The following is a 25,108-nucleotide window of genomic DNA, read 5'->3' on the forward strand; positions in this document are numbered from 1 at the left end:
CTTGGAGTTAAAATATGAAACTCTCTACCTATTGCCATCAGAAGAGGAAACAGCTACCTTAGCTTCAGGAACAGGCTAAAAACCTTTCTCTTCCCAAAGACTGCTTCATAGCAATCCATTGACTTCTATCTCCTAGTATCATCCATTATCCTTTCCTATATTGTTTTTGGTTTCATGCATTACACCAATGGTTTCTAATTGTTCTCATACCTCACACTAACATTATCCTTTCCTATAATGTTTTTGGTCTCCTGCATTACACCAATGGTCTCTAATTGTTCTCATACTTCACAGTAACATTAGCAACTTTTGTCTCACCTAGAATGTAAACCACACTGAGTCCTAGAAAGGGGATATTAGCGGTTTACAAGAAATGATTTCATTTCTGTGTTCCAGAAGAGTAAAGAGTGAACATGCTACTCACATTCAAGAATCTACTAAGGTAAATGTATATCTAATAATTTAGGCTACCAGGAAGCAACAGCAGTAACAGCCACATTCAGCATTTCTAAGCACTGAAAGCAACAGCCTTATCAAACACCTTAGGCTCTGATACTCTCACAGCATCAGCATCCCCAGAATAAGAACTGCTGATGATAAACTTATTTAAAGGGGTAGTAATGAGGTGGTTTGCAGGTCTGCAATTTCCCTTGAAAATTCAAGATGTGTGCGTATTTTCACTCACTCAACCCAGCTCCGTCCCTTTTCCACTGAATGCAAAAGTTCCTGCACTGAGGTGGGTGGAGCACTATTCAAACCACATTTACTGAGCTGCCAAGTTACCCAGTTCCAAGAGGGAGGCTTTTTGGCCAGTCTTGGTTTTAAACATATCCCAGAGTATGTGGTATTTGTAGTTCCTGATCTATCCACTGAAATCAGGACTGTAGGTCTCATAAAGCATCAGAATGGGGCTGTCAGAAATCCAGGACTGGTCTAAAATCTCCTTCCTGGAACTGGGCAACTTGGAAGCTCTGCAATGATTTACCCCATGAATACTTATCATTAGTGCCCTCCAAATAGCTGATGCTGTTTGCTGCCCTGTACGGATGATTACAATGTGTTCCCCTCTCCCTCAATGGATTCCAATGGAGCCCATTAGAAACGTCTCTTTTGTCCCAACAATAACTTTATGAGACACTTAATGTGAGCATGGAGTGGGGTTAAAGTAAAGACATCAGATTTCCAGGTACACACAGTGGATCCAAAAAGAGTCCTCTCTCATGTGATGTCTTCCCAAACAATGTCTTTATTAAAATCAATAAGAACCAGACACGAATCGTGTTTCGGCCACACCGGCCTACATCAGGGGTTTATCAGCTTTAGTTGAAACAGATGAAACAGCTGAATTGCAATCAAATTGTAAAAGGCCAGGATGTCATCAATCGTCGGCTAAAAAAGCTTCCCATCTCTCAAAATGACATACCTCATCGACCTCCCTCATTTGTCAGCATCAAAACTTCCTGACATCCACCCACTGGGTCACTGCTAGAAGACTGTTGTCATCTTGCTCTCTTTCCACCGGTCAGTCTCCCATCTCAGAGCCCTCAGCAGACACCTCCATCTCCTCCTCCCTGTTCCGGGGCAGAGGAAGCATGGAACGAACGAAGGACAGGTGCGCGCGGCACCCCCCCCAGTGGCGTGCACCCGGGGGGTTCTTTCACGGGTGGTCCTTTCGCCGGGGGGGTCGCTGCACCGGGGGGGGGGGCGCATCGGCTATCCACCCCGGGTGGCAGCCCCCCTAGGAACGCCACTGGGTATCTCTCTCTCTCTTCCCTCTTCTTTCTCCCCACTTTTCACAGCATCCCTCCACCATCCTTGTTCCCCCCACCCACAGAAAGAGTCTGGCATCTATCCAGCACTACCCCTCCCCCACACTCTGCCATCCCCAGATGCACAGCGGTTACTGACAGAGGCAGCCCACTTCTCTGATACAATTTACTGTGGCCAGGAAGCAACACAGGAAAGGCCCAGCTGAGGCCAGTCTGCAGGCAGCCTGTTTTCACAGCTGCCTCTGCCAGGAATCATGTGCATCTGGAAATCTGACAGTGGAAGTGCTGGAGAGGTGTCAGACCTGCGTGGGGTGGGGGTGGGGGGTGCAGAAGAAGGGAGGGATGTTGGATTTGGAGGTTTTAGTTGGAGGCAGCCTCTACCAATGAGTGTCCCTGGGCATTTAAGAAACTCTCTGACTTCATATGCAACTTTCTTTAAATTAGTCCCCTTATTTTCTAACTCCTCTTACTCTCTTACATATCTATATGTTCCATCTTTGCTTATACCCTATGCTGTCTATTAAAATGTTTTATTACTTTTTGTGTTCACATTGTAAGTAGTATACTATCGGGCTTATTTTCGAAAGAGAAGGACGCCCATCTTTTGACATAAATCGGAAGATGGGCGTCCTTCTCACAGGGTCATCCAAATTGGTATAATCGAAAACCGATTTTGGACGTCCCCAACTGCTTTCCGTCACAGGGATGGCCAAAGTTCAAGGGGGCGTATCGGATGTGTAGCGAAGGCGGGACATGAGCGTGCCTATTACTTGGACGTCCTCGAACCATAATCGAAAGAAACAAGGACGTCTCTAACAAACACTTGGACGACTTTACCTGGTCATGTTTTTCTTACGACCTAGGCACAAAAAGATGCCCAAAATGACCAGATGACCACCGGAGAGAATCGAGGATGACCTCCCCTTACTCCCCCAGTGGTCACTAACCCCCTCCCACCCTCAAAAAATATCTTAAAAAATATTTTGTGCCAGCCTCTATGCCAGCCTAAGATGTCATACTCAGGTCCATGACAGCAGTATGCAGGTACCTGGAGCAGTTTTACTGGGTGCAATGCACTTCAGGCAGGGGGACCCAGGCCCATCCCCCCCTACCTGTTACATCTGTGGAGGAAACAGCAAGCCCTCCAAAACCCACCACAAACCCACTGTACCCATATCTAGGTGCCCCCTTCACCCGTAAGGGCTATGTTAGTGGTGTACAGTTAGGGGTAGTGGGTTTTGGGGGGGGTTGGGAGGCTCAGCACATAAGGCAAGGGAGCTATGTACTTGGGAGCAATTTATGAAGTCCACTGCAGTGCCCCCTAGGGTGCCCGGTTGGTGTCCTGGCATGTCAGGGGGACCAGTGCACTACAAATGCTGGCTCTTCCCATGAACAAATGGCTTGCATTTGGTCGTTTCTGAGATGGATGTCCTTGGTTTCGATTATCGCCGAAAATCAAGGACGACCATCTCTAAGGATGACCATCTCTAAGGTTGACCTTAATGTTGAGATTTGGGCATTCCCGACCGTATTATCGAAACGAAAGATGGACGCCCATCTTGTTTCAATAATATGGGTTTCCCCGCCCCTTCGCGGGGACATCCTGCGAGGATGTCCTCAGGAAAACTTGGGCGCCCCGTTCGATTATGCCCCTCTATGTCACGTAATATAGTCGGTTAGCAGCTAGCCGCTAAATGGGATATTCAGCAAGTTATCTTCCGCTGAATATTTATTTTATTTATTTATTTATTTATTTATTTATTTATTTATTTATTTATTTATTGCATTTGTATCCCACATTTCCCCACCTATTTGCAGGCTCAATGTGGCTTACATGGTCTTGTTAACATTGTCATTCCAGGATATCTGCGGTTAGGTACTTAAACCCTATTTTACTACTACTACTACTACTATTTAGCATTTCTATAGCGCTACAAGGCATACGCAGCGCTGCACAAACATAGAAGAAAGACAGCCCCTGCTCAAAGAGCTTACAATCTAATAGACAAAAAATAAATAAAGTAAGCAAATCAAATCAATTAATGTGAACGGGAAGGAAGAGAGGAGGGTAGGTGGAGGCGAGTGGTTACAAGTGGTTACGAGTCAAAAGCAATGTTAAAGAGGTGGGCTTTCAGTCTAGATTTAAAGGTGGCCAAGGATGGGGCAAGACGTAGGGGCTCGGGAAGTTTATTCCAGGCGTAGGGTGCAGCGAGACAGAAGGCGCGAAGTCTGGAGTTGACAATAGTGGAGAAGGGAACAGATAAGAAGGATTTATCCATGGAGCGGAGTGCACGGGAAGGGGTGTAGGGAAGGACGAGTGTGGAGAGATACTGGGGAGCAGCAGAGTGAATACATTTATAGGTTAGTAGAAGAAGTTCAGGAGCCGTTCCTGGCAAATCAAATAGTTTTGAATATCAGGGGAACTTTGTTTTGGACTTTTGCTACAGGCTTGAAAATGCATCCAAATGTTAAATGGCTTCCATATTAAGAAATACACAGTAACTACAGGACATCTGGCAAGTTAGCTTAGTTTTGAAAAAAAATTGAGTTACTGTGTTATATATTTTTTCAGGACAGTATAAAGGAATAAAGATACCTTTGCTCCTTCATAGAATAGGCTTGTATCATGCACCCTCTCGACACCTAATTCTAGGCTCCCTTCTATAAAATTGCCCTCTAAAGCCCCTTCATCATGGTATTTCAGAAGGAGGGGCTCTTTACCAACCGACAGAAAGGCTACCGCCAGGGTAGCATGCAGCAAATCAGCCTTACCACCAGGCTGCCCCAGGAGGCTGGCGGTAGTTCTGGTTCTGCTGTGCCATTTCCAGCACTAGAAAATAGCTTTTAATTTCTAGCATCGGTGGGAATGGAGTAGGCATGTCTGGCAATAATCAGACAGCACTGCCTGATTACCGCCAGGTTACCTCCAGGCTCCAGCAGTAAATGGCCACGCACCAAATTTTTAAGTAGTGCATGGCCATTTACTGCCTCTATTGGGAAAATGCCCTTTTACCCACTGTGGTAAAATGTGGCATTGGCACACAGCAATCCCACATGCTGACACCACCTAAAAGAGCCCCTTAGCCCTTGTTCCCTCTCAAAACTATATTTACAGCAAAACTTTTCCATCAAGATACATGAGCAGGCTATATATTTTAGAACACAGTTCTCAGAGGAATTTATCCAGCCAGTTAGGTCTACCCAGATAGATTGTCCTGAGTTAAAAAAAATTCCCCTCCTTGGTTGCTGAAAGAATGTATGGGTTTTCACTGCATCTGTTCTTTTAGCATGATTATAAAGGAGCATTCTTGGGGGGGGGGATTAATTGGGGAGTAAAAGATAAACCCTGAAGCTGCGTTGAGAGTGAAACAGGGATCCCTGTTGGAATATGTTAAGATTGGACATGTTGAGATCGGCAATGAACTGAGATGATAATATGTGGTGACAGGGAGTATACACATTGAAGTTTTGAGATAAGTAGCAATTTCCCTCAATATGTTGATTAGGAATCCTTTTGAGATCTGAATTTTCATCCGCTTACTCCAATGGGTGGCTAAACAATACTTGGATATACAAATTACTACATGTAGTGGAGGTTTTTTGATCAATGATTGATGTTGAAGCCTGTATTGTTTAGGGCATTATGCTCAATTGAACATGTACTACTGAGGTCTTTTTCTCTATAATTTTTATTTTAATATTTCATGAAAGCCAATTTCAGGAGAAATGGTTCAACAGCAGATTTTTTATAATTATTTAGGAGAAAAACAGTACCATATGTGCACATACAGGATTTCCAGAAGGAGAAGGAAAAAGAACATGAGCTGATTAGATTTTCAAATATATGCATAACATTTTACCCTGGCCTTGAGAAACAGCAGATGCAAACACATCCCAGTGCTTTTAACAAAGTCTTCTTGTGGGCAGTCTTCAACAAGAAACCATCTAGGTCATTCCCCATGAAAAATTAGCTACAAAGAGTGAAGTACACAGACTTCACAACAACATGTGTTATTGAGCATTGTCCCCTAGAAACACAAAATATGCTGTGTTTTAGCCCAAACCCAAGATCATTGCTTTGGACATACAGAGGTTGATATTCAACTGCAAGTATTTGGTTCAAGTCAACTGGATGATCTATCGAAGTAACTGGATAGTCAGCCAGCATATCTGGTTAAGTTGGGCCATTGAATGTATCTCATCTAACTTTAAAATAATGATTTTCCAATCATACTTACCTGGAAAACTTGATCCAGACAGTGCTGAGCATCAGCACCCTCCAGGTAAATTTTAACCATAACCCTTACATGTTTACTTCCCCTCCCATTTATAAATAGTTCAATTTTGACTGCCAAACATTTTGTGAGGGGAGAGGATTTGAAATTCAAAGAGTTCTCTGGGAAACTATTGAAGTTACCCAGATAAAATCTCTGAATATCAACCCTTCAGTCACCCTTCAATGTTTTAATAAGAAAGGAGCAGAAATTTATATGAGACTAGATACTTTTCACAGAAAGATACTCAACCATGAAACTGGTGTCTCTAGTCTGGTGAAAAGAGCCTAGGGTTCTTTTACATCAGGCTGGTCCTCAAGAGCTGCAAACAAACCAGGTTTTCAGGATATCCCTAATGAATATGTTTTTAGTATCAAACACAGGGTTAGATTCTCATTGAGCCTGCCATGAGTGGGAAAGCACGGGGTACAAATGTAACAAAAGAAAAAAAATAATAATTAGTCCTAATGCATCAAAATACCAATATTTCTTGGCTAATTCAATCGCAAAACAAAATAACCATACCAAAACCCATTCACACATGCATGTGTGAATGGGTTTTGGTATGGATATTTTGTTTTGAGATTGTATTAGCCAAGAGATATTCGTATAATCAATATATGAGAGAGAGATTTGTATACAATGGATATAGTGGGCATGTAAATCTTTCTCATGCACATTCATTAGGGATATCCTGAAAACTTGCCCTATTTGTAGAACTTTGAGAACTGAACTTCAACAAGCTTTTTTTTACATCCTCACAGTTGAAAGAGCACACAGATCAGCAATTGTGAAGACAGATTTTAGAAAGAATGTACAAATCAAAATTGAGATTTCCAGGTCAGGATGTGTCAATTTCTGCAGGTGTTTTAGAAAAGGATCTGCCAACATAGAGCCTTTTCTAAAATACATGCAGGAATGGATGTGTATAAGCCAGCTCCATGCAATGGCAGCACCCATTTTGCAATTGTCGATGTCTAAAATATCAATCATGTCAACACGACAACATACAGTATATATGTATGTCAGCCATTTTGGAAACATACTCATCTGTGTTTCCCCTAGCTGTCACAGAACCCAATATCATCTGCCAGCATTGCTCTCAGGAGGGACAAGAAACACTAGCAGATTAAGGAAGTGACCTTCCCTAAACCTTCCAGCAGAGTGCTGCAGAACACGAGCACCTTTATATAACCCAGATATCCCTAGGAGCAGATATAAATTCCAGCGTTTATCTCAGGAGGAATAAACATGAATTCCCCTTCTAAAATGAGGAATGTACATGGTATTTTAGCCCTGCCCTAATCCTGCTTAAAAATGAAGGAATAGAGGCTGGTCAGGGACAATCCAACACAGGAGGTAGTGCTGTAAAAGATGCTTTATTCACTGCTTGGACAGAAAGGACCCAACACGGTTGGCGTTAGAGAACGCCTGCCTCAGGGGTCACAATAGTGTTCAGAAAAGGACACTAAGAAACAAACAAAATCACGGGGTAATCAGTTTAAAGAAAATGCTGACCAAAACATCTGTTAAAACACCACCTCCTGTGTTGGATTGTCCTTGACCAGCCTCTACTCCGTTTCTGTACTGTACACGTAGAGGTTCTTCCTGTTTGCTGTGCCTAGTCCGGCTCAAAACATCCCCAGACCACGCCTCCTTACAATATGTATGTAATTGTGATTTGGACGTATATACCCCAGCTTTCTAAAATCAGGATTTAGATATCTATGTGATAGATATGTCTGCATGCTAGTTTAGGGCTTCTAAACTAGCCACCTCTGGATATTATTATCTCAATGTGCCAGTGATTCTTCTGGGCAAGAGCTCTGGGCATGCACGTTCCACAGTCTCTGCATATGTTAGGTACTAAGGTTTTCTCCCCTGGTATATTAATCCCCTTGGTCCTTGAAATTACTATGTACACATGTGAAATTACAGAGACCCAGGCCATGTCTAATGTGCCATAAATCAGGCTTTTTTATGTGATGGCAAGCTGAGAGTCATTTCAGTTTTATGATGCAATCTGTCATGAGATGAAGAGTCCTGGGTGTAATTAAAGGTCTTTTAGAATGAATGCTATTTATTTATTTGAGAACATTTATATTCTACCAATCCATATTTCTTGCTCTTGGTGGCTTAGAAAATTTACATAAGGCAAACAGCAGGAATGGGGTATTTAATGGAAGATGCAGGCCAGCAGTTCAGTGGATTTTCTGCATATGTGAAATGCAAATAATTCCAACTTGACCTGGTGTCTTGTTAGCAGCTGAAGTCTGCTCATGAGGAATAAACACAGCCAGATTGCTTGTATTTTGGTGGTTGTTTGATAAATTTCTTTCAAAAATGTACAAAAAAGTGTGCTATGATTACATACGGTGGGACTACATTTGAGACTGTTCTGATCTGTGAGTGTCCTTTGAAGATTTTATGAGCACACCTAAAAAAAAATTTTATCTGTTATTTAAGAGTTTCACTTTGATTGTTAATCTCTATGGATTCATATTTTGTATGTGAAAGGCAAAGGCATACAGTCAATCTCAAATGCATGTGGACCAGATGGGAAAAATCAAGGCTCTTGAAAATGTGTTAACTGTTTGAAATGTAGACCATATGCAGAGACAGTCTACAACAGTGTTTCCCAAGTCCAGTCCTGGAGTACCCCTTGCCAGTCTGGTTTTCAGGATATCTAAAATGAATATGCATAAACTTGATTTGCATATACTTTCTCCATTATATGCAAATCTGTTTCATGCATGTTGATTGTGGATATTCTGAAAACCTAACTGGCAAGGGGTACTCCAGGACCAGACTTGGGAAACACTGGTCTACAATACATCCATAGCAGTGTCTGTGTTTTGATTAATATTCCTGCACTCACTATTTGGCATGAAACAATGGCAGGACAATTCTGTGATCCTAGGGGACCTTTAAGCAACAGAGAGGGCAGCTTCAGCCTATAGTGGTTCCCAACCCAGTCCTCAGGGTTCACCCAGCTAGATGGGTTTTCAGGATATCCACAATGAATATGCATGAGATAAATTTGTATACTAAGGGGGCAGTATATGCAAATCTCATGCACATTCAATGTGGATATCCTGAATACCTGACTGGCTGGGTGTGCCCTGAGGACTAGGTTGAGAAGGACAGCTATAGAGTGCGTCTGAGACTTACTGTAATCTAATCAAGTCAGTCCAGATAACTATTGAACAGATTTAATAGACTGCAACCTTCATAGCTATGTACTCCAGGAAATAATAATTTGCCCAGGCAAAATGGCCTGTCTGAAAATTGCTCCTTCTACCCAGCTAAAAGTACATATGGGCTTCAAAGCTTGAGACCATCCACATGGCTGATTGCTTCAGATACTTACCTTGTATTCTTTTCGCTCTGGTTTAGTTGTAAATGGTTATCACCCTTTTCCCTTAATGGTGCAGTAGGAATGGATGGCTCCTCATGTGGCGGTTTGGAAGTCTTAGCACTCTTCCGCCTAATAGATCTCTGCCTGCAGAAGAACTGAAACAACCAGTAAAGGTAGAACCATCTCAATTATTTAATCAAACACAGGCCAATAACAAAGCAGAAGGATCATCACTGTCTTTTTCTTAGCTCTTCTGAACATCCTGTATGGCTGATACCACACGTCTTCTACAGTCAACCCATTCAAATCAATGTCTAGCATGGCATGCTCAATGGACCATGCAGAAAACAAGAAAAGGGGTGGAAAAAAAGACCAGCTCCAAAACACAAACTTTATTCAGACCCTACACGGTCCGTGTTTCGGCTTTTAAAAAAGCCTTCCTCAGGGGTCGATCAGTGAGTGCACAGTAGTATACTGATTGACAGAGGAACACATAAATTTCTGTATTTCGAGACATCAATTTATGTGTTCCTCTGTCAATCAGTATACTACTGTGCACTCACTGATCGACCCCTGAGGAAGGCTTTTTTAAAAGCCGAAACACGGACCATGTAGGGTCTGAATAAAGTTTGTGTTTTGGAGCATCTTATTCTGGTATTCTGTTTGATCTCTTGGAGTTGGTCTTTTTTTCCATCCCTTTTCGTGTCGTTAGACTTTTGTGGAAATTGTGAACCCTACTGCCCCTATCGGTCTGGCTGCTCACGCGTCCTTTAGATTGTAAGCTCTTTGAGCAGGGATTGTCCTTCTATGTTAAATTGTACAGCGCTGCGTAACCCTAGTAGCGCTTTAGAAATGTTAAGTAGTAGTAGTAGTGTTTTGTTTTGCCATGCAGAAAACAAACAGTGGTGACCCACAAGAGCCCCCCCCCCCCCCCATCAGGGGGCAAACTGAAACAAGAACATAAGCATTGCCATACTGGGACAAACTGAAGGTCCATGAAGCTTAGTATCCTGTTTCCAACGGTGGCCAATCCAGGTCACAAGCACCTGGCAGATCCCAAAAGAGTAAAACAGAGTTTATGCTGCTTATCCTAGAAATAAGCAGTGGATTTTCCCACTACGTATCTACTACTTATTTCTGGGATAAGCAGCTTAAAATGTTTTGTACTTTTTCGGGATCTTGCCAGGTATTTGTGACCTGGATTGGCCACTGTTGGAAACAGGATGCTGGGCTTGATGGATCTTTGGTCTGTCCCAGTATGGCAATACTTATGTACTTATGTAAGTCCATCTTAATACTAGGTGGACAATTTTCAAAGCCATTTACCTGCATAAAATGACTATCTGAAAATGGCCCTTCTTGATGCTATTAAAAGTATATTTGTTTAACTACACACGTATGTTCAGTTGCAGTAAGAGGAGCCCCCCCCCCCCCCCCACGTGTGCATATTCAAGTTGGCAGAGGAAAAGCATGTACTTAGCTTGTATTTAATTTTATTTATTTATTGCACTTGTATCCCACATTTTCCCACCTATTTGCAGGCTCAATGTGGCTTACAAAGACCTGTTATGGCAAAGTCATTCCAGGGTCGCAGATACAATTTTCAGATCTGTACACTGTACTTTCCATTTACAAAGCAGGTGCAAATGCCCCCAGGTACACATATGCTTTCAGGTAATCTGCACCCACAGACCTTTAGTCCTGAAGTACATAACTTGAAAATTGTGCTCTAATTCTCAATCACAATCAGATCATGAGCCCTAGGAAGAGCAAGATTCATGGCTCTTGTACATTGTAATATCAACACCAATAAAACTGAAGTGTTTGTCTAGCTAACTTTTGTGGTTAGTCAGAGAAAAACAAAGATTTTAAATTTCCCTCCTCCCCTCTCTGCTATCTTGTAATCTCAAAAACTTTAGTTGGTAAAAAGAGGCAGAACTGAGGACAATTATTTATTTATTTATTTATTTATTTTAACATTTCTATACTGCACCATCCAAAAGTTCTCAGCGGTTAGCAAAGTATACATACATAAAATCATAAATAGACATTTGTTCTTATAAACATAAAACTTCAAACAAATTAAAACATACTAAAGCAAGCTAAAACAAACTAAAACACATCAACATATTAATTAATAGGCCTGGGCTTCAATCTAATTATTCAATGAGGAGTAGATAACACAGTAACATAGTAAATGACAGCAGATAAAGACCTGTACCGTCCATCCAGCCTGCCCAAGATAAACTCATTATACATGGCATGCGATACTTTATATGTATACCCAAGTTTGATTTGTCCTTGCCATTTTCAGGGCACAGACCATAGTAGTCTGCTAAGCACTATTCTTATACTAAAACATTTGAAGGTAACGTCGAAGCTCCTTAAAATTTACACTCCAGCCCATCCATATCTATTCTGTCACAAAGTAGCCTAATGGTTAGAGCAGTGGGCTTTAATCCTGACAACCTAAGTTCTATTGCCACTGCAGCTCCTTGTGACCTTGGGCAAGTCACTTAACCCTCCATTGCCCCAGGTACAAAAAAAAAACTTAGATTGTAAGCCCTCTAGGGACAGTGAAAGTGCCTGTGTATAATGTGTACAGTGCTGCATAAATCTAGTAGCCCTATAGAAATGATTATTATTAGTAGTAGTAATAATTATTTCCACCAGCTTAATCTTGATCTTCTGCTACCCCATACACTTCTATGAAGAGATAAGTTTTTAACTCTCATTTAAACTGGTTTACTTCCTGAATATTTTTAATCCTGAATAGTAAGCTGTTCCACATAACAGGTCCTGCTACATACAAAATAGTCGCTCTGTACTCATTGAGTTTTACAACCCGAAGTGATGGTACATCTAAGCACAACTGTTGTGCAGATTTCAAAGACCTCGAGGATTGATACACATTCAGTTTTGCTGCCAGGACTTCTGACCAATTAAGATTATGGGGCACAGCGAAACTTTGTCCCGGTGGTGCCAATATTTAACATCATCTAGCCAAGTGAAGCCACCAGACTAGCAGGCCTAAAGTTATCCAGATAATTTTAACTGGATATGTTCGGTGACAGATTTATTCGAATATGACCTGCTGAATATCTGATTAAAGTGATCCAGATAACTTTATCCATCTAACTTTACCACTTGCCACCTCAACAATATTGGCTTCCTTATTATTAAATGCTACATCTAACTTTGTTGACTTTTCCATATGTGAAAATTTGTTCACTGAGTGAAACGTTCAAGAAGTTTATTGTGGTCTGGTTAAAATTGCCAGTTGTTGTCACGCCTGGATATGGTAAAGGTATGGTAAATGAATTGAAATAGTTAGTGATTACTTAGTGGGGGGCAGTAGACTCAAGGATTAGGAAAACCTAGTACCAAACTGATAATAATAGTAATATCCAACTGACCGCAGCAGTGACTCGTTTCACGCTGAGACACAGTCCAGTGGCTCATTGTAATTGTCATTGGTCATGAACTCTCTAGAAACTTTTTATGATTTTTAGAGGTTTTTGTAATTTTTCAATCTTTATATGAAAAACGCTACTTAGCTTATTCAGCAGTTTTTGTTTTTCATATAAAGATTGAAAAAATTACAAAAACCTCTAAAATCATTAAACGTTTCTAGAGTGTTCATACAAAGTATTAGTGTTATTGGGCTTAGTGGGTTGCATCTGTGGTGGTGGTGGGACACCTGCACACTAATCATGGATGTGCTGAATGCTATTGTGGCTGATGCTTTGCTGGATATGGAGGGGGGGGGCCCAAAGAAGATATCTGTAACCCAGAGTATTTAGGCCCAGGACCCACTTCATGGACCTCACTGACCAGCAATGCCTTACTAGGTACATCTTTGATAGGGCTGCCATACAGCACCTCTGTTAGCAGTTACAATCCCTCCTCCAGGCCACAACATGCAGGAATCCAGTGCCAGTACACTTTAAGGACACTGTCTCCCTCGCTTTTCTTGCCACTGGCACTTTTCAGTCAGTGCTAGCAGTCAATGCAGGCCTCACCCAGCCCGCCATCTCCAACTGTCTTGCCTAGTTCCTCAATACCTTCCTCACCCCACCTCACACTATCAGGGCTGCTGAGAGATAAAACCAGGCCTGTGTGCCACCCCCTCTGGGCCTGTGCACCGCACCCCCCAAGGCCCGTGCCCCCCTAGGTGTGCTTATTTGCTTATCTTCTCTCCTGCTAGCTCCACTCTGCTGCACAGGTCCTTCTTTCTGCCATGTCAAAACAGGAAGTACTTTACACAGGAGACGGGACGTGGCAGGAAGAAGGACCTGTAGCCAGCGGCACATTAGGAGCAGGAGAGCCATGCTAGTGCCGGGTGAGCACTGGGCTCCCCTTGGAGGCCAAGCCCTGGGGAACTTTTCCCCCTGCCTCCCCCCTCTTGGTGGTCCTACACACTATATTACCTTCCCCACTATCGCCCAAGTCCTCCAGAACAACATGGCTCAATTCTATGACTTAGACTGCTTCCCCTCAGTCACTGGCATCATCAACTTCACACACATCACACTCAGACCCTCTCGGGTACATAAGGAGACCTATAGGAATAGAAAATCATATCACTCCATGAATATGGAGGTTGTGTATGATGCCCAGGGAAAGATTGTAGATGTGTGTGCTCGCTACCCAGGGTCCACCCATGATACATATATCCTGTAGCATTCTGGAATCTACCACAGGTTTGACCAAGAGAAGATCAGAAGCGGCTGGCTCCTAGGTAAGCAGTACTGGGGATTCCCAACCCCCATACCCACTTCCACCGTCCCTCCCTCAAGATGCCCCAAGAACCCACACCTATGACCTGCACTCCACAAATATACATCCATGTCTGTGATTCCTGCTCTCCCCACAGGTGACAGAGGCTACCCCCAGCAAACCTGGCTAATGACTACCATTGTCCACTCCCAAAATGAGGAGGAGAAGGAATATAACAAGAGTCATGAGAACACCCACACCATCATTGAGTGCACCATTGGTCAACTCAAAAACAGATTCAAATATCTTGGCCATTCTGGGGGGAAGGGGAGCTCCTCTACAGCCCTGAAAAGGTCGCCAAGATATTCATGGTCTGCTGCACGCTGCACAACTTTGCACTGCAAAGAAGACAGCTCCTGCCAGAGGACACACACACAGCAGCAGCAGCCAGAACAAGAGGAGGATGACCTGTCCCCTCAGAACTGACCAGGAATCACACCAGCCAGGGGTCTGCGTCAGACAGACTCATACAGACCAATTTTCAGAAAGTAAGTGTGGTATTTGTGTTCACCATATCTTCTCCTCCATCTCCACCACCATCCTTCCTCCCTACCCCCAGTGTTGCCAGTGCCTGCACATGCCTTTCAGACAGATTCCTTGGGCATCTCCTCAGGTGGTCACTGGCATCATCGACTTCACACACATCACACTCAGACCCTCTCGGGTACACCAGGAGACCTATAGGAATAGTGACCCCAGGACCTGTCAGTGAACTATCTGGCCCAAGGTATCGCCTCATGAAAGGCCCCACTCACAGATGCCCTACAGCCATGAGTTGGGAGAAAGGACTGGAAAGGGAGACTGCAGTCAAGTGTGCTTCCAGTGTGGAACAAGGTAGCAGTTTCAATATACCATACACCTGTGTCAGGTCCTGGAGTGGGCAACCTATGTTTAAAGGTTATTGCTCTGGGGCAGCCCATTACACATTCCCTGTCACATCTTTTCTAGCTACTGGAGGCATGGAATAATGGTTTGGATGTGTTATGGGATGGCAGGTTCAAGCCCCACTGGGCCTTCTTGTGATGCAGGACACATTGGATCCCTCTCAGTTGAAAAGCCCTCTGATTAAGCACTTCACATGAAGGAGGAGCTGCTCTGATGTGTACAGTGAAGGCCCTTGGGACACCTGTTTCCCCCCCCCCCCCCCCCACCCTACACACACACATCCTACAATCTCCCTTTCCCAGGGCTTGCCTAGTAATTGTCAGCCTTGCATATTAGGGAACATACATATTTTTTAGAGAGTGGAGGCAGAGACCTTTGTATGCAAATAACTACAAACTACAAACATTGTATTTATGACAAAAATAAAACATCAAACTATGTAACAAAAATTAGATCCACTGGTCCTCATGGACTATCCTCAACTCTGTGAGGAGTTTCCCCTGTATGTTGCATAGGGTTCCCAGTTCCTGCTGCACATCTCTCAGTAGGCCTGTGACTTGCAGCAGGAGCTGGCCTAGGGTGGCTGTATGAGTGGGCTTGCTGACAGGCATGGCAGTCATTTCCAGGGGGACATACTATGTTGCAGGCTGAGGGGGGCTTTTCCTCTGCCCTTTCTTCCCTGTCCAGTAGGGGCATGTCCCTCCAGGGGTCCTCCTCCTTCTCGTCCTGGACATCCCCCTGCTAGGTGTGGCTCTGTTGTGAGGTGAGGGGCACCTCCCAGGGGCCATTATCACCTCCTCCCAGGTCCTCTGGAACTGGCTGGTCTGGAGCTGGCTGCTCTGGGTCAGGCTGTGTATCAACTGGAGGGTTTAAAGGTTTGTAATTGAGATCGACACATCCTACATGGCTTGCATAGTGGTACAGCTAGCTCTTGGTAGGCATGGACAGGGACAGCTGGGGGCTGCTGGTTGTTACCTGGGTGACATCTCTGATCTGTGGCACCAATGAGATGGCATAGAAAGGAACCCTGGAGCCACTGATGTGATATCTGTTTGTCCACTGAGAGGGTTGACTCCCTACGGGCATACAAGATGAGTCCTGGATCTGCTGGAGAGCCCTGGGTGACAGGCACTGGCTGAGAGGTAGTATGCCTCAGTGCATGACTGGGTCCATTATTACAGCTCTTGTCTGGGATGTGAGTATTTGTGCATCACCATGCCTGTGTAGTCTCAAGCTGGCTTGACCTCACAATGCTATATACAAGGGGTCTGAGCCATGAGAGGCCATCCATTTGGGTGGCAACATGTGCTCTCAATGGTCAGTGTGCTGTCCTCCTTGCATGCTCCAGGTTCTTGTGCGGTGTAGGGGTTAGGGCTGTGGCCTTTCAATGGGGGGGGGGGGGGTGGAATGTGAGTTTGATTCCCACTATGGGTCTGGCATTGTCTTATTTATCCTGCCAAAGTTGTTGCAATGGTCTAAGTAGCTGTGTGTGATATGCTGGCTATTTTTGTTTTGGTCCCCCCTCCCCACCTCCTTTCCATGTCATCTCATAGATTTGCAATTGACTGCAACACATTCTAGTGGATATAAGTGTTGTGGGCACACTGTAATGAGGGTAGTTGCATACTCAGGCCTTGATACAGGACAGTGCTGTTATAGGGGTACTTACATCAGGCCCTGAGGCACTCCCTCATGCACCAGATGAGACCTGGTCTTCTTGCCATATCTTCCTTTAGCAGCTCCTGAGGGCCTCAAGGTCCCTGTGGATGCCGAATCTCCTACAAAAGTTGATGGAGACAGGATTCAGTTGATGGGCCTTTCTGACATCACATACATATTTTTTAATGACATGTGCAATGCTCCTCACATAGCCTGTGACAGATGGCTACAGCCAGATGGGGGGAGGGTGAGGGGGATATGCAGTACACAATCCCAGGTGCTGTGTGAGCTGAAGTGGCCATATAGACAGAGGGTGGCATGATGGCCTTTCTGTGGAGCATGTGCACTGGTGCTAGGAAGTGAGAAAGGGCAGTGGGTTAAACCAGGTGTGCCGTGGGGTGGTTCAATGTACTTTAGGGAGCTGATGCCAACATTCTGTGTGGGGCAGCAACTTTACACTGGGGGAGGAGGAAGGGGGCCCTCATTTCTGCATTCAGTTGTTAGTTGAGGGGCCCCCATAGTTAGTTATTATTGGATAGTCTGATGTCACCTATGTTTTATTTATTCATCCTTATGAATATTTCAATAACACGTATTTGCAACAACAAAGGGAACTCACTCTATGTGACCTTGCCTATGTATTGGTGCTTGCACATGAGTGGTGCTGTGATTCTGAGAGGCAGTGCTTGACACTCACCTTTCTAGGCTGCCTCTAATGGATCTCCACACCTCATGGAGATGTTGTAGGGTGGCAGGTGGTGCTTGAAAATTTAGAACCAAGAGTTCTGTCTCTGGCACACTAAAGTTAAGCTCCCTACAAAGAGACACAACTGGCCACACCGAGGAACATTCCTCCATATGCAGGAGGCATGTATGCACGTTTTGCACATGTAGATAACGTGCTGCTATTGTCATAGATGTTTTCTTGACGTGGGGACTAGTACCACCATTTCACATTTTACATAGTTTATTTCCGATTGACGGAGACATTTATCTCAAAACGTCTATGAAGTTTGCAGTGAGTCCTCTTTCTAGACCTTTTTTGTGTGTATTTTCAAATATCGGAACACATTTACTTATTTTTTCCATTATAGACTTGCATTATTAAACATTTTCTGGTAAACCGTTGTCATTTGAACATCATATTGAAAATGCCACTCCACATTATCTTCCTACTACTAGAAGATCTGCTGGGAGACTTGACTTTAGATTCATTGGAAGTCTCTATAATAACTGATAGAGAAAGTGAACCCACTTGTAAAACACTGATTGTATCATTTCTAACAAGTGCCAACCGTGATTTAGGGGGTTGTTTACTAAAGCTTAGCTCGAGTTATTAGCAGCAGGGCCCCTAGGAATAAAATGGGCCCTGCTGCAGATAACTTGAGCTAAGCTTCAGTAAACAGGGGAGTTAGTTTTTAAGTATTATTTTAGATTGAAGGAAAAGACTTTTTGGGTGCAAGAGTTATGGTTTTTCCTAATGTTTCTCATGAACCACAAAGGAGAAGGCAGTTTTTGCTGCTTCACCCCAGAGTGTTTCAGTTGGGAGCTGTTTTTCCTTAAATATTCATGTAAATGTATAATTCATTATTGTTCAACAAAATATATTATTTGGGATTCAGTATACCTAAACACCTTTTTGGCTACTAAGAGATCCTCAGCATTGGTTTCTGAAGTGGGGGTAAGGGATATGAAAGGGAGATCAAGAATTATATATGTCTTTGGAGCATGAGTGAAGATTTTCTTTCTGAAAGTTTATAGTCCTCCTTTTCTTATTCTTGGATCCCATTATTGTGGACTTGAGCAGACTTAATTTAAAATATGAATAGTTGATTTCCTTAAAGGGTAAATCCCAGCCCTTATAATTATAGGAATAGGGTGATATCTATGCTTTATTAGAAGATCTCTGTGTTATTACCTCTGCTTCTCTGTACAAGTTATACTTCTTGGTTATTATTTTAAAAGCAATAAAAATAACATTCTTTGCATTGTTAGAAAATTGTTAGAAAATGATACCTTGCAAAATAAAGGGGGATGAAGTGACTTGTGCTTCTTCCATTGCTTTGAACAGGGTGGGGGTCTGCTTATGCCCTCTGGTACTTGATCCCATGCTGTCAAATATGTGCCAATTTCTTTGGCTATCGCTTTCTACCCTCTAGCCCCCTGGTTCTATTTCTGCATGGCCCATGAAGACAGAAAGCTGTCTGATACAGCACCTGCATTAGTGATGGGAAATAAAAATAACTAGAGTCCACGAACTGCACAGGTACTGATTTGGAAGGATTGTGTCACCATGCTGTGAAGAAGAAACATAATCTGCTGTGCACTGTACTTCAAACACTCAACATAAAGGCTCTTTCTAACCTTCTGTCCTTTTTCTGAACCGTACAGTTTCTGCTGCAGATGAACTGTGGACTGCTGTATCCGTTCAACGGACCTTTGCTGTTTCAGTAAGAGTTTTCGTTCCTGATGGGCTGCCCTGAAGATGTTCTGCAGGTGGCTGATCTCTGCCTGTAGGTAGTGAGGTGGGAAGAGAATGAACATTGAAGTCACTTCACATCAAAGAGGAAAGGTCACCTAGAAAGTCTACTGAATGATCTGTAATATGCAATGACCAAGGGTCCAGCATCGCTCCATGGTGATGAACAAAGAGTACAGGTGGCTGAGTGTCTTCTTATACCAATGTTATCCTCACAGTGGAAGTACATACATAAGTACATAAGTATTGCCATACTGGGAAAAACCAAAGGTCCATCAAGCCCAGCATCCTGTTTCCAACAGTGGCCAATCCAGGTCACAAATACCTGGCAAGATCCCAAAAAAGTACAAAACATTTTATACTGCTTATCCCAGAAATAGTGGATTTCCCCCAAGTCCATTTAATAATGGTCTATGGACTTTTCCTTTAGGAAGCTATCCAAACCTTTTTTAAACTCCGCTAAGCTAACCACCTTTACCACATTCTCTGGCAACGAATTCCAGAGTTTAATTACACGTTGAGTGGAGAAAATTTGAAGACTATGCGATAAAAAAAAGTACATTGTAGGGATGTGCATTCATTTTACATATTCGGTTAATTTAATGCGTGCAAAAAGTAAATGCAAAATCAACTTATGAACCAACAAGCATAAAGTTGATTTACATGTGCACAAAAACGTTTGCAATGAACCATAAAAGCATCCAAACATCAGCCAAGATGTCCATAAGTGAACCCAAAAGTTTTTCCACATACATATATGTCTAGTAGCGCTACAGAAATACGTAATTGTTATAGTTGCACCGTACTGCTTTGATAAATCAGTTGTTTTACTATATGGGTACTTCCTAATTCTATAAACTTGCTTGCACAAGTTGTGCACACCAGATATAGAATAGTGCCAGTTAAGCATGTAACTTAGAGCCAGATGCACAAAACCTAACGAGCCCACAACTTGCGTTTTAAACTGGTTCCAGGCAGTTTAAAACGCAAGTAGTTTACCGGGGCATGCACCAAGGGCATTTTTCCTGTCATGGTAGCAGGCAACGAAAACGAAATGCAAATTGTCTAAAGGCTATTATAATGAGCTGCACTACCGTTTTTCCGATTCCCTTACCGTGGGAACCCTAACGGAAGGTCTGCACCTCTCGTTAGGGCTCCTGTGAGGGAATCGGAAAGAAAAAGGCACCAAAAAAGGTAAAAAAAAAAATTTTTAAAGCAGCGAGCGCACGTGAGGGGCGTCCTTTATGGACGTACTCTCCCTGCGCTTGGTCTTTTATTTGTTTTTTCACCGTTTTGCTCACAGCGGATCTCCATCCCTACCGCCTGCCCTCACTTTTGCATCCCTTCTTTGCTGCTGTCGCGGTGGACAGATCTCCCCCCCCCCCCCCCCGCACTCCTCCGGGCTCTCTGATCCCCTCTCCTGCTCTCATGACGGCAACATGGCTGACCCGACAGAAAAGGAAAAAAAAAGACTACCCCAAATTATTTGCGCTAGAACTAAAAAAGTTCTTTTATGCTCCTCTTCCAGGTCTCTTCAGCCAATCAGAGTGCGTTTAGCTGGCACCTGCAAGCTAGACGCGCTTTGACTGGCTGAAGAGACCTGGAAGAGGAGCATAATCAAAAGGGACGTCCCAATTCTCCGACTCAGGTACCGAAGGAATAGAGAATGCAAATGAGCTACAACGAGTAGCTCATTTGCATTCCCTTTCCTTAGTGAATTCCCGTTCCCTATCGATTCACTATGAAATCGGTAGGGAACGGGAATTACCGACGACTTTGATGCATCTAGCCCTTAGTTGTTAAATTAGCTATAATTGGTGTTGTTTGGCACTAATTGGCACTAATTTTCAGTAACAGGTATAGCTTCTTTTAGTTGTATTCTACAGATTGAACACACAAAATCTAAAATATGCAAGGGGGGCATGGACCTTGGAGGGGCATGGGTGGGTCAGGGGCAAGGGTGTGCTGGTAAATTTTTAACAACAGGCTCTTTCTCTGGACGTAGCCAGCCCTGCAGTTGGAAGGGCCAGGGGTGGCCGGAGTGGGGGGGGGAGCAACACTTGCCTCTCTCTCCTCCCTCCCTTCGTGTGGGCACTCTAGGCATACCTTTGCTGGCAACCAATAAATAGACTGCCACCACTCCCAACGTCTTGCTCTGAGCAGCATGCTGAAACTTCTCACACATGCTGTTGAAGTCTCAGCCTTCTGCTCAGAGCTGGAAACAAGGAGCTGGGAGCAGCAGCAGTCTATTTACTTGGCTGGCAGGGCTCAGCATCCCCACCAGCAAAGTAAAAGAGAATTCAGCAGGGGGCCCAAGCCCACATTTTGGGAGCCAGTTGTTAAAGTAGCAATGGAGGGCCTTCTTTAACAACCGGCTCCCAAAATTCTTAAAAACTTAACAACCAGCTCTTGCGAGCCTGTGAGAGCCTGCTCCAGCACACCACTGGTCAGGGGTGTACCTAACGCTTATGTGTGCGGGTTATAGAATACTATCAGTTAATGTGCCTGACAGCAGTTAGGTTGATCATTTACACCAGCCATTGAGCTAGCACAAGTGCTCGCACTTAAAGTTAGGTGTGCAAATGCAGACTTTTCCTAGTATTATATAATGGTATTAACAGTTTTCACCAAAATCATGGCAGTACCTGCCATGACTGATACTTAGATTTATAAGGGCCAATATTCAGACCATGGGAGGGAGCCCGGCTAACTCCTGCAGTTGGCGGTCAGCCCAGATATTCAATGCCGGGCCATTTCTGGTGACCAGCATTGAATATCTGGTTTATTTTTAGGTGGTTTAAAGTTGACCAGCTAAGTCAATATTCAATTATAACTGGTTAACTTTAAGCTGGCCAAAGATATACCAGCTATTTAAGTGGCCTAATGTGGCCGCTTACAATAGCTAGATATGAATTGAATATTCAAGGGTAGCCGGTTACATCATGTGATATAGCCAGTTATCTCCTAGGCGCTAACCGAGACTATTCAGCAGGGGATATCCATCTATCCCCACTAAATATCACTGGATAGTCGGTTAACTGCCATTTAACGGCCAGGTGCAGTTCCTGGCCTGTTAAATGGTTTTGAATATTGGAGGGATAGTCTTGTTAAAGACTATATTATTTTGAATTTACGAAGCATTTTTGTCATGTTTCATCTGAATACAGACTCCTGGGACAGGCCCTTGGACTGAAACACGGTGCCATGTTGAGTCAATATATTTGGAATAAACTTTATGCAACTTAACATCTTCCTGGTGTGATTGGAAGTGTCCTGTTGACCACATTATTTCTTTGCTTGACCTTTTTATTATTATATAATGAATACACTGTATGGCAATAATCTTGCACAAGAGAACCCTCTAATCATAAATAGTAGCAAGCTTATACGATCTCACGTTTCTCTATGAAAGGAGGAAAATAATTCAGATGCTCGGCTTATCATTGTGAATCTTTTAACAAAACTGCCATGCGAACTTCCTCATTAGTCAGAAAAACCTCCATTCAATATATTTTTATTTTTTATTTTATAGTTTTTTTACTTGATTTTCATATTGGTTACTTTTTGTTATTGCTTCATATCACAATATTTCTCTATTTATTCCATATTGGGAACCTTAAAACTGTAGGACCTATGTTTACTAAGCGGCACTATGGGTGCGTTAGCGTTTTTAATGTGCGTAAATGGTTTACGCGTGTTAAACGCTAACGTGCCCATAGAAATATATAGGCGCGTTAGCATTTTAATGCACCTTAAATTTACAGGCACGTTAAAAATGATAACACACCTTAGTAAACATACCCCTAGGACACTTATCTCAGTGTAAATGTAGTAGCAAACCGATTTGAACTACATTTACACTGAGATAAGTGTTCTAGAGTTTTAAGGTTCCCAGTATGGGAGAAATAGAGAAATATTGTGATATGAAGCAATAACAGAAAGTAACCAATAAGAAAATCAAGTAAAAAGTAACTGTAAAATAAAAAATAAAAATTTATTGAATGGAGGTTTTTCAGACTGATGAGGAAGTTCACATGGCAGTTTTGTTGAAAGATTCAGAACAATAAGCTGAGCATCTGAAGTCTTTTCCTCCTTTCGTAAAGAAAAGTAAGATCGTATAAGCTTGCTACTATTTATGATTAGTGTATTATATCATGGCAATTCAGCGCATAACTGCTGATATAGAATTTCTATTTAGCATGTATCATCCCTGTGCCTAACTTTAGGCAACGTGCAGAGAATTACCCTTCTAGTGGGTTATTCTCTCTTTCCCATTGCATTAGCAAAAGGCACATCTTAATAACACTAAGAAGCTGCACAGCAAAACCATAGCTTTTCCCCAAAATACTGCCGTAACACTTTGACTCATTTTTTCAGCAGGACAAAATTACTATATAAAATGATCAATAAATGGAATATGTTAGTCACTGTTTGTTTTTTGTGAAGTTTTCTCTCTATTGTAGAGTTCTCTTTATATGTAAACTGCCGTGGATCCTTTTTTGGAAAATAGGCAGTATATAAGACTCCAACAGAATAGAATAGAATATCCTTAATAGGAATCATTTTAAAGCAAAAAACCTACAACGTTGACAGAGGGCTCTCAACCTCAACCACTTATGTTAAAATCAAATCTCCCTCAGCCATCAGCAGTAGTAACACCACAGGTGAGTCCGACAGTGGTCCTATTGACTTTGAAAGGATCCTTTTTTAGCCTGAGGGTAACACCTTCTACATTTAAAGGTTTTTGAATGGTTTTGCAAGTAGATGCCACAGAGGATAAGAGAAGGGAAGGCGAGGGTTACCTGCTCTTGCTGTAGGCGGCTGAGGATTTCCTGCTGCTGCTTGACAATGTCAGCTACTTTCTGGTAGTCTCTTTTAACATCTAAACGCCTGAAGAACAAATTACAAATAACAGAAATGATAAAGATCAGGGCTGTCCGGATGGCTGTGCAAGAGGCCACTCAGGGCACAAGGAAAATGGTGGCACATAAATCACTCTCTGTCCACTGTCTCCCCTGAGGTGGGTGGGGTGGGACTCTGGAGGGCATTTCACACAGAGTGGGATTCTGGCCTGGGTCACTCCTAATAAACATATCTTCAAAGAAAATAAACCCATGGAGATTTCTGTGAAAGCCAAATGTTTTCAAATATTGTACATAAAACTGCCATTCCCAACTGTTCAGCCCAGACGGATTTTTTTTTTTTTAACCTAGTGATCTCTTGCTGTTCCTTTGTGCTTTATATAAGAACACAAGAAGTACCATGCTGGGTCAGACCAGTAATGTGGATCACAAGGTAGAACCTAGCAGAACCCAATATGAAAGTATGGTCCACACTGCTGCCCTGCTAAGCCTTTCCTCCTAAGGAGCTGTTCCATTTCTGTTATCATTTTTGTTGCCCTTCTAATGCTGCAATATTTTTCTTGAGATGCAGCTTTCAAATCAGTGGGAACAAGGGCTAGAATCTCTGCTCTACTTGCTGCCTCAGGATCGCCTTCTGAGGAGCTCCGAATAATACATTACTAGGGATGTGTAATCATCTGAAATATCATTTCCCATGTCATTTTGTGTCGATTTTTTTGCCTACAACAACAGGAAAAAAAGCCAAAATTGGGGGGGGGGGGGGGGGGTTGTGTGTCATCAATAGTGTGCATTCTTCCAAAAGAGTGCACTCTCTTTCAAAATAGAATGCACATATGCACACATATGGGACTAAATTCTATATATCATGTCTAAAATTTTGGCGCCGAAATGAAATTCACCTAAGCAAGCGCATTCTACAAAGTACACCTCAGTTTAGGCATACGTTATAGAATAAGCTTAAATTTCTATGTGGTTTATAGAATATGATAAGTGCTCGTACGTGTGACTAAACTTAGTCATGGGCAGTTACACCAAGTACAACC

General features: G+C 42.9%; 1 protein-coding gene across 1 annotated transcript in view; it reads right to left on the bottom strand.

Moving 5' to 3' along the window:
• LOC115473023 (centrosome-associated protein 350-like) overlaps nucleotides 1–25,108 on the bottom strand; it is a 161,039-nt gene that overhangs the window by 45,341 nt on the left and 90,590 nt on the right. The window contains exons 22-23 of the mRNA XM_030207618.1: nucleotides 24,006–24,093; nucleotides 19,089–19,235 (exon numbers count right to left, since the gene is read on the bottom strand). Of these exons, the coding sequence (XP_030063478.1) occupies nucleotides 19,089–19,235; nucleotides 24,006–24,093 (235 nt within the window). The remainder of the gene's footprint in view (nucleotides 1–19,088; nucleotides 19,236–24,005; nucleotides 24,094–25,108) is intronic.

The sequence above is a fragment of the Microcaecilia unicolor genome, chromosome 6 (assembly GCF_901765095.1).
Source record: "Microcaecilia unicolor chromosome 6, aMicUni1.1, whole genome shotgun sequence".
NCBI classification, from domain to species: domain Eukaryota; kingdom Metazoa; phylum Chordata; class Amphibia; order Gymnophiona; family Siphonopidae; genus Microcaecilia; species Microcaecilia unicolor.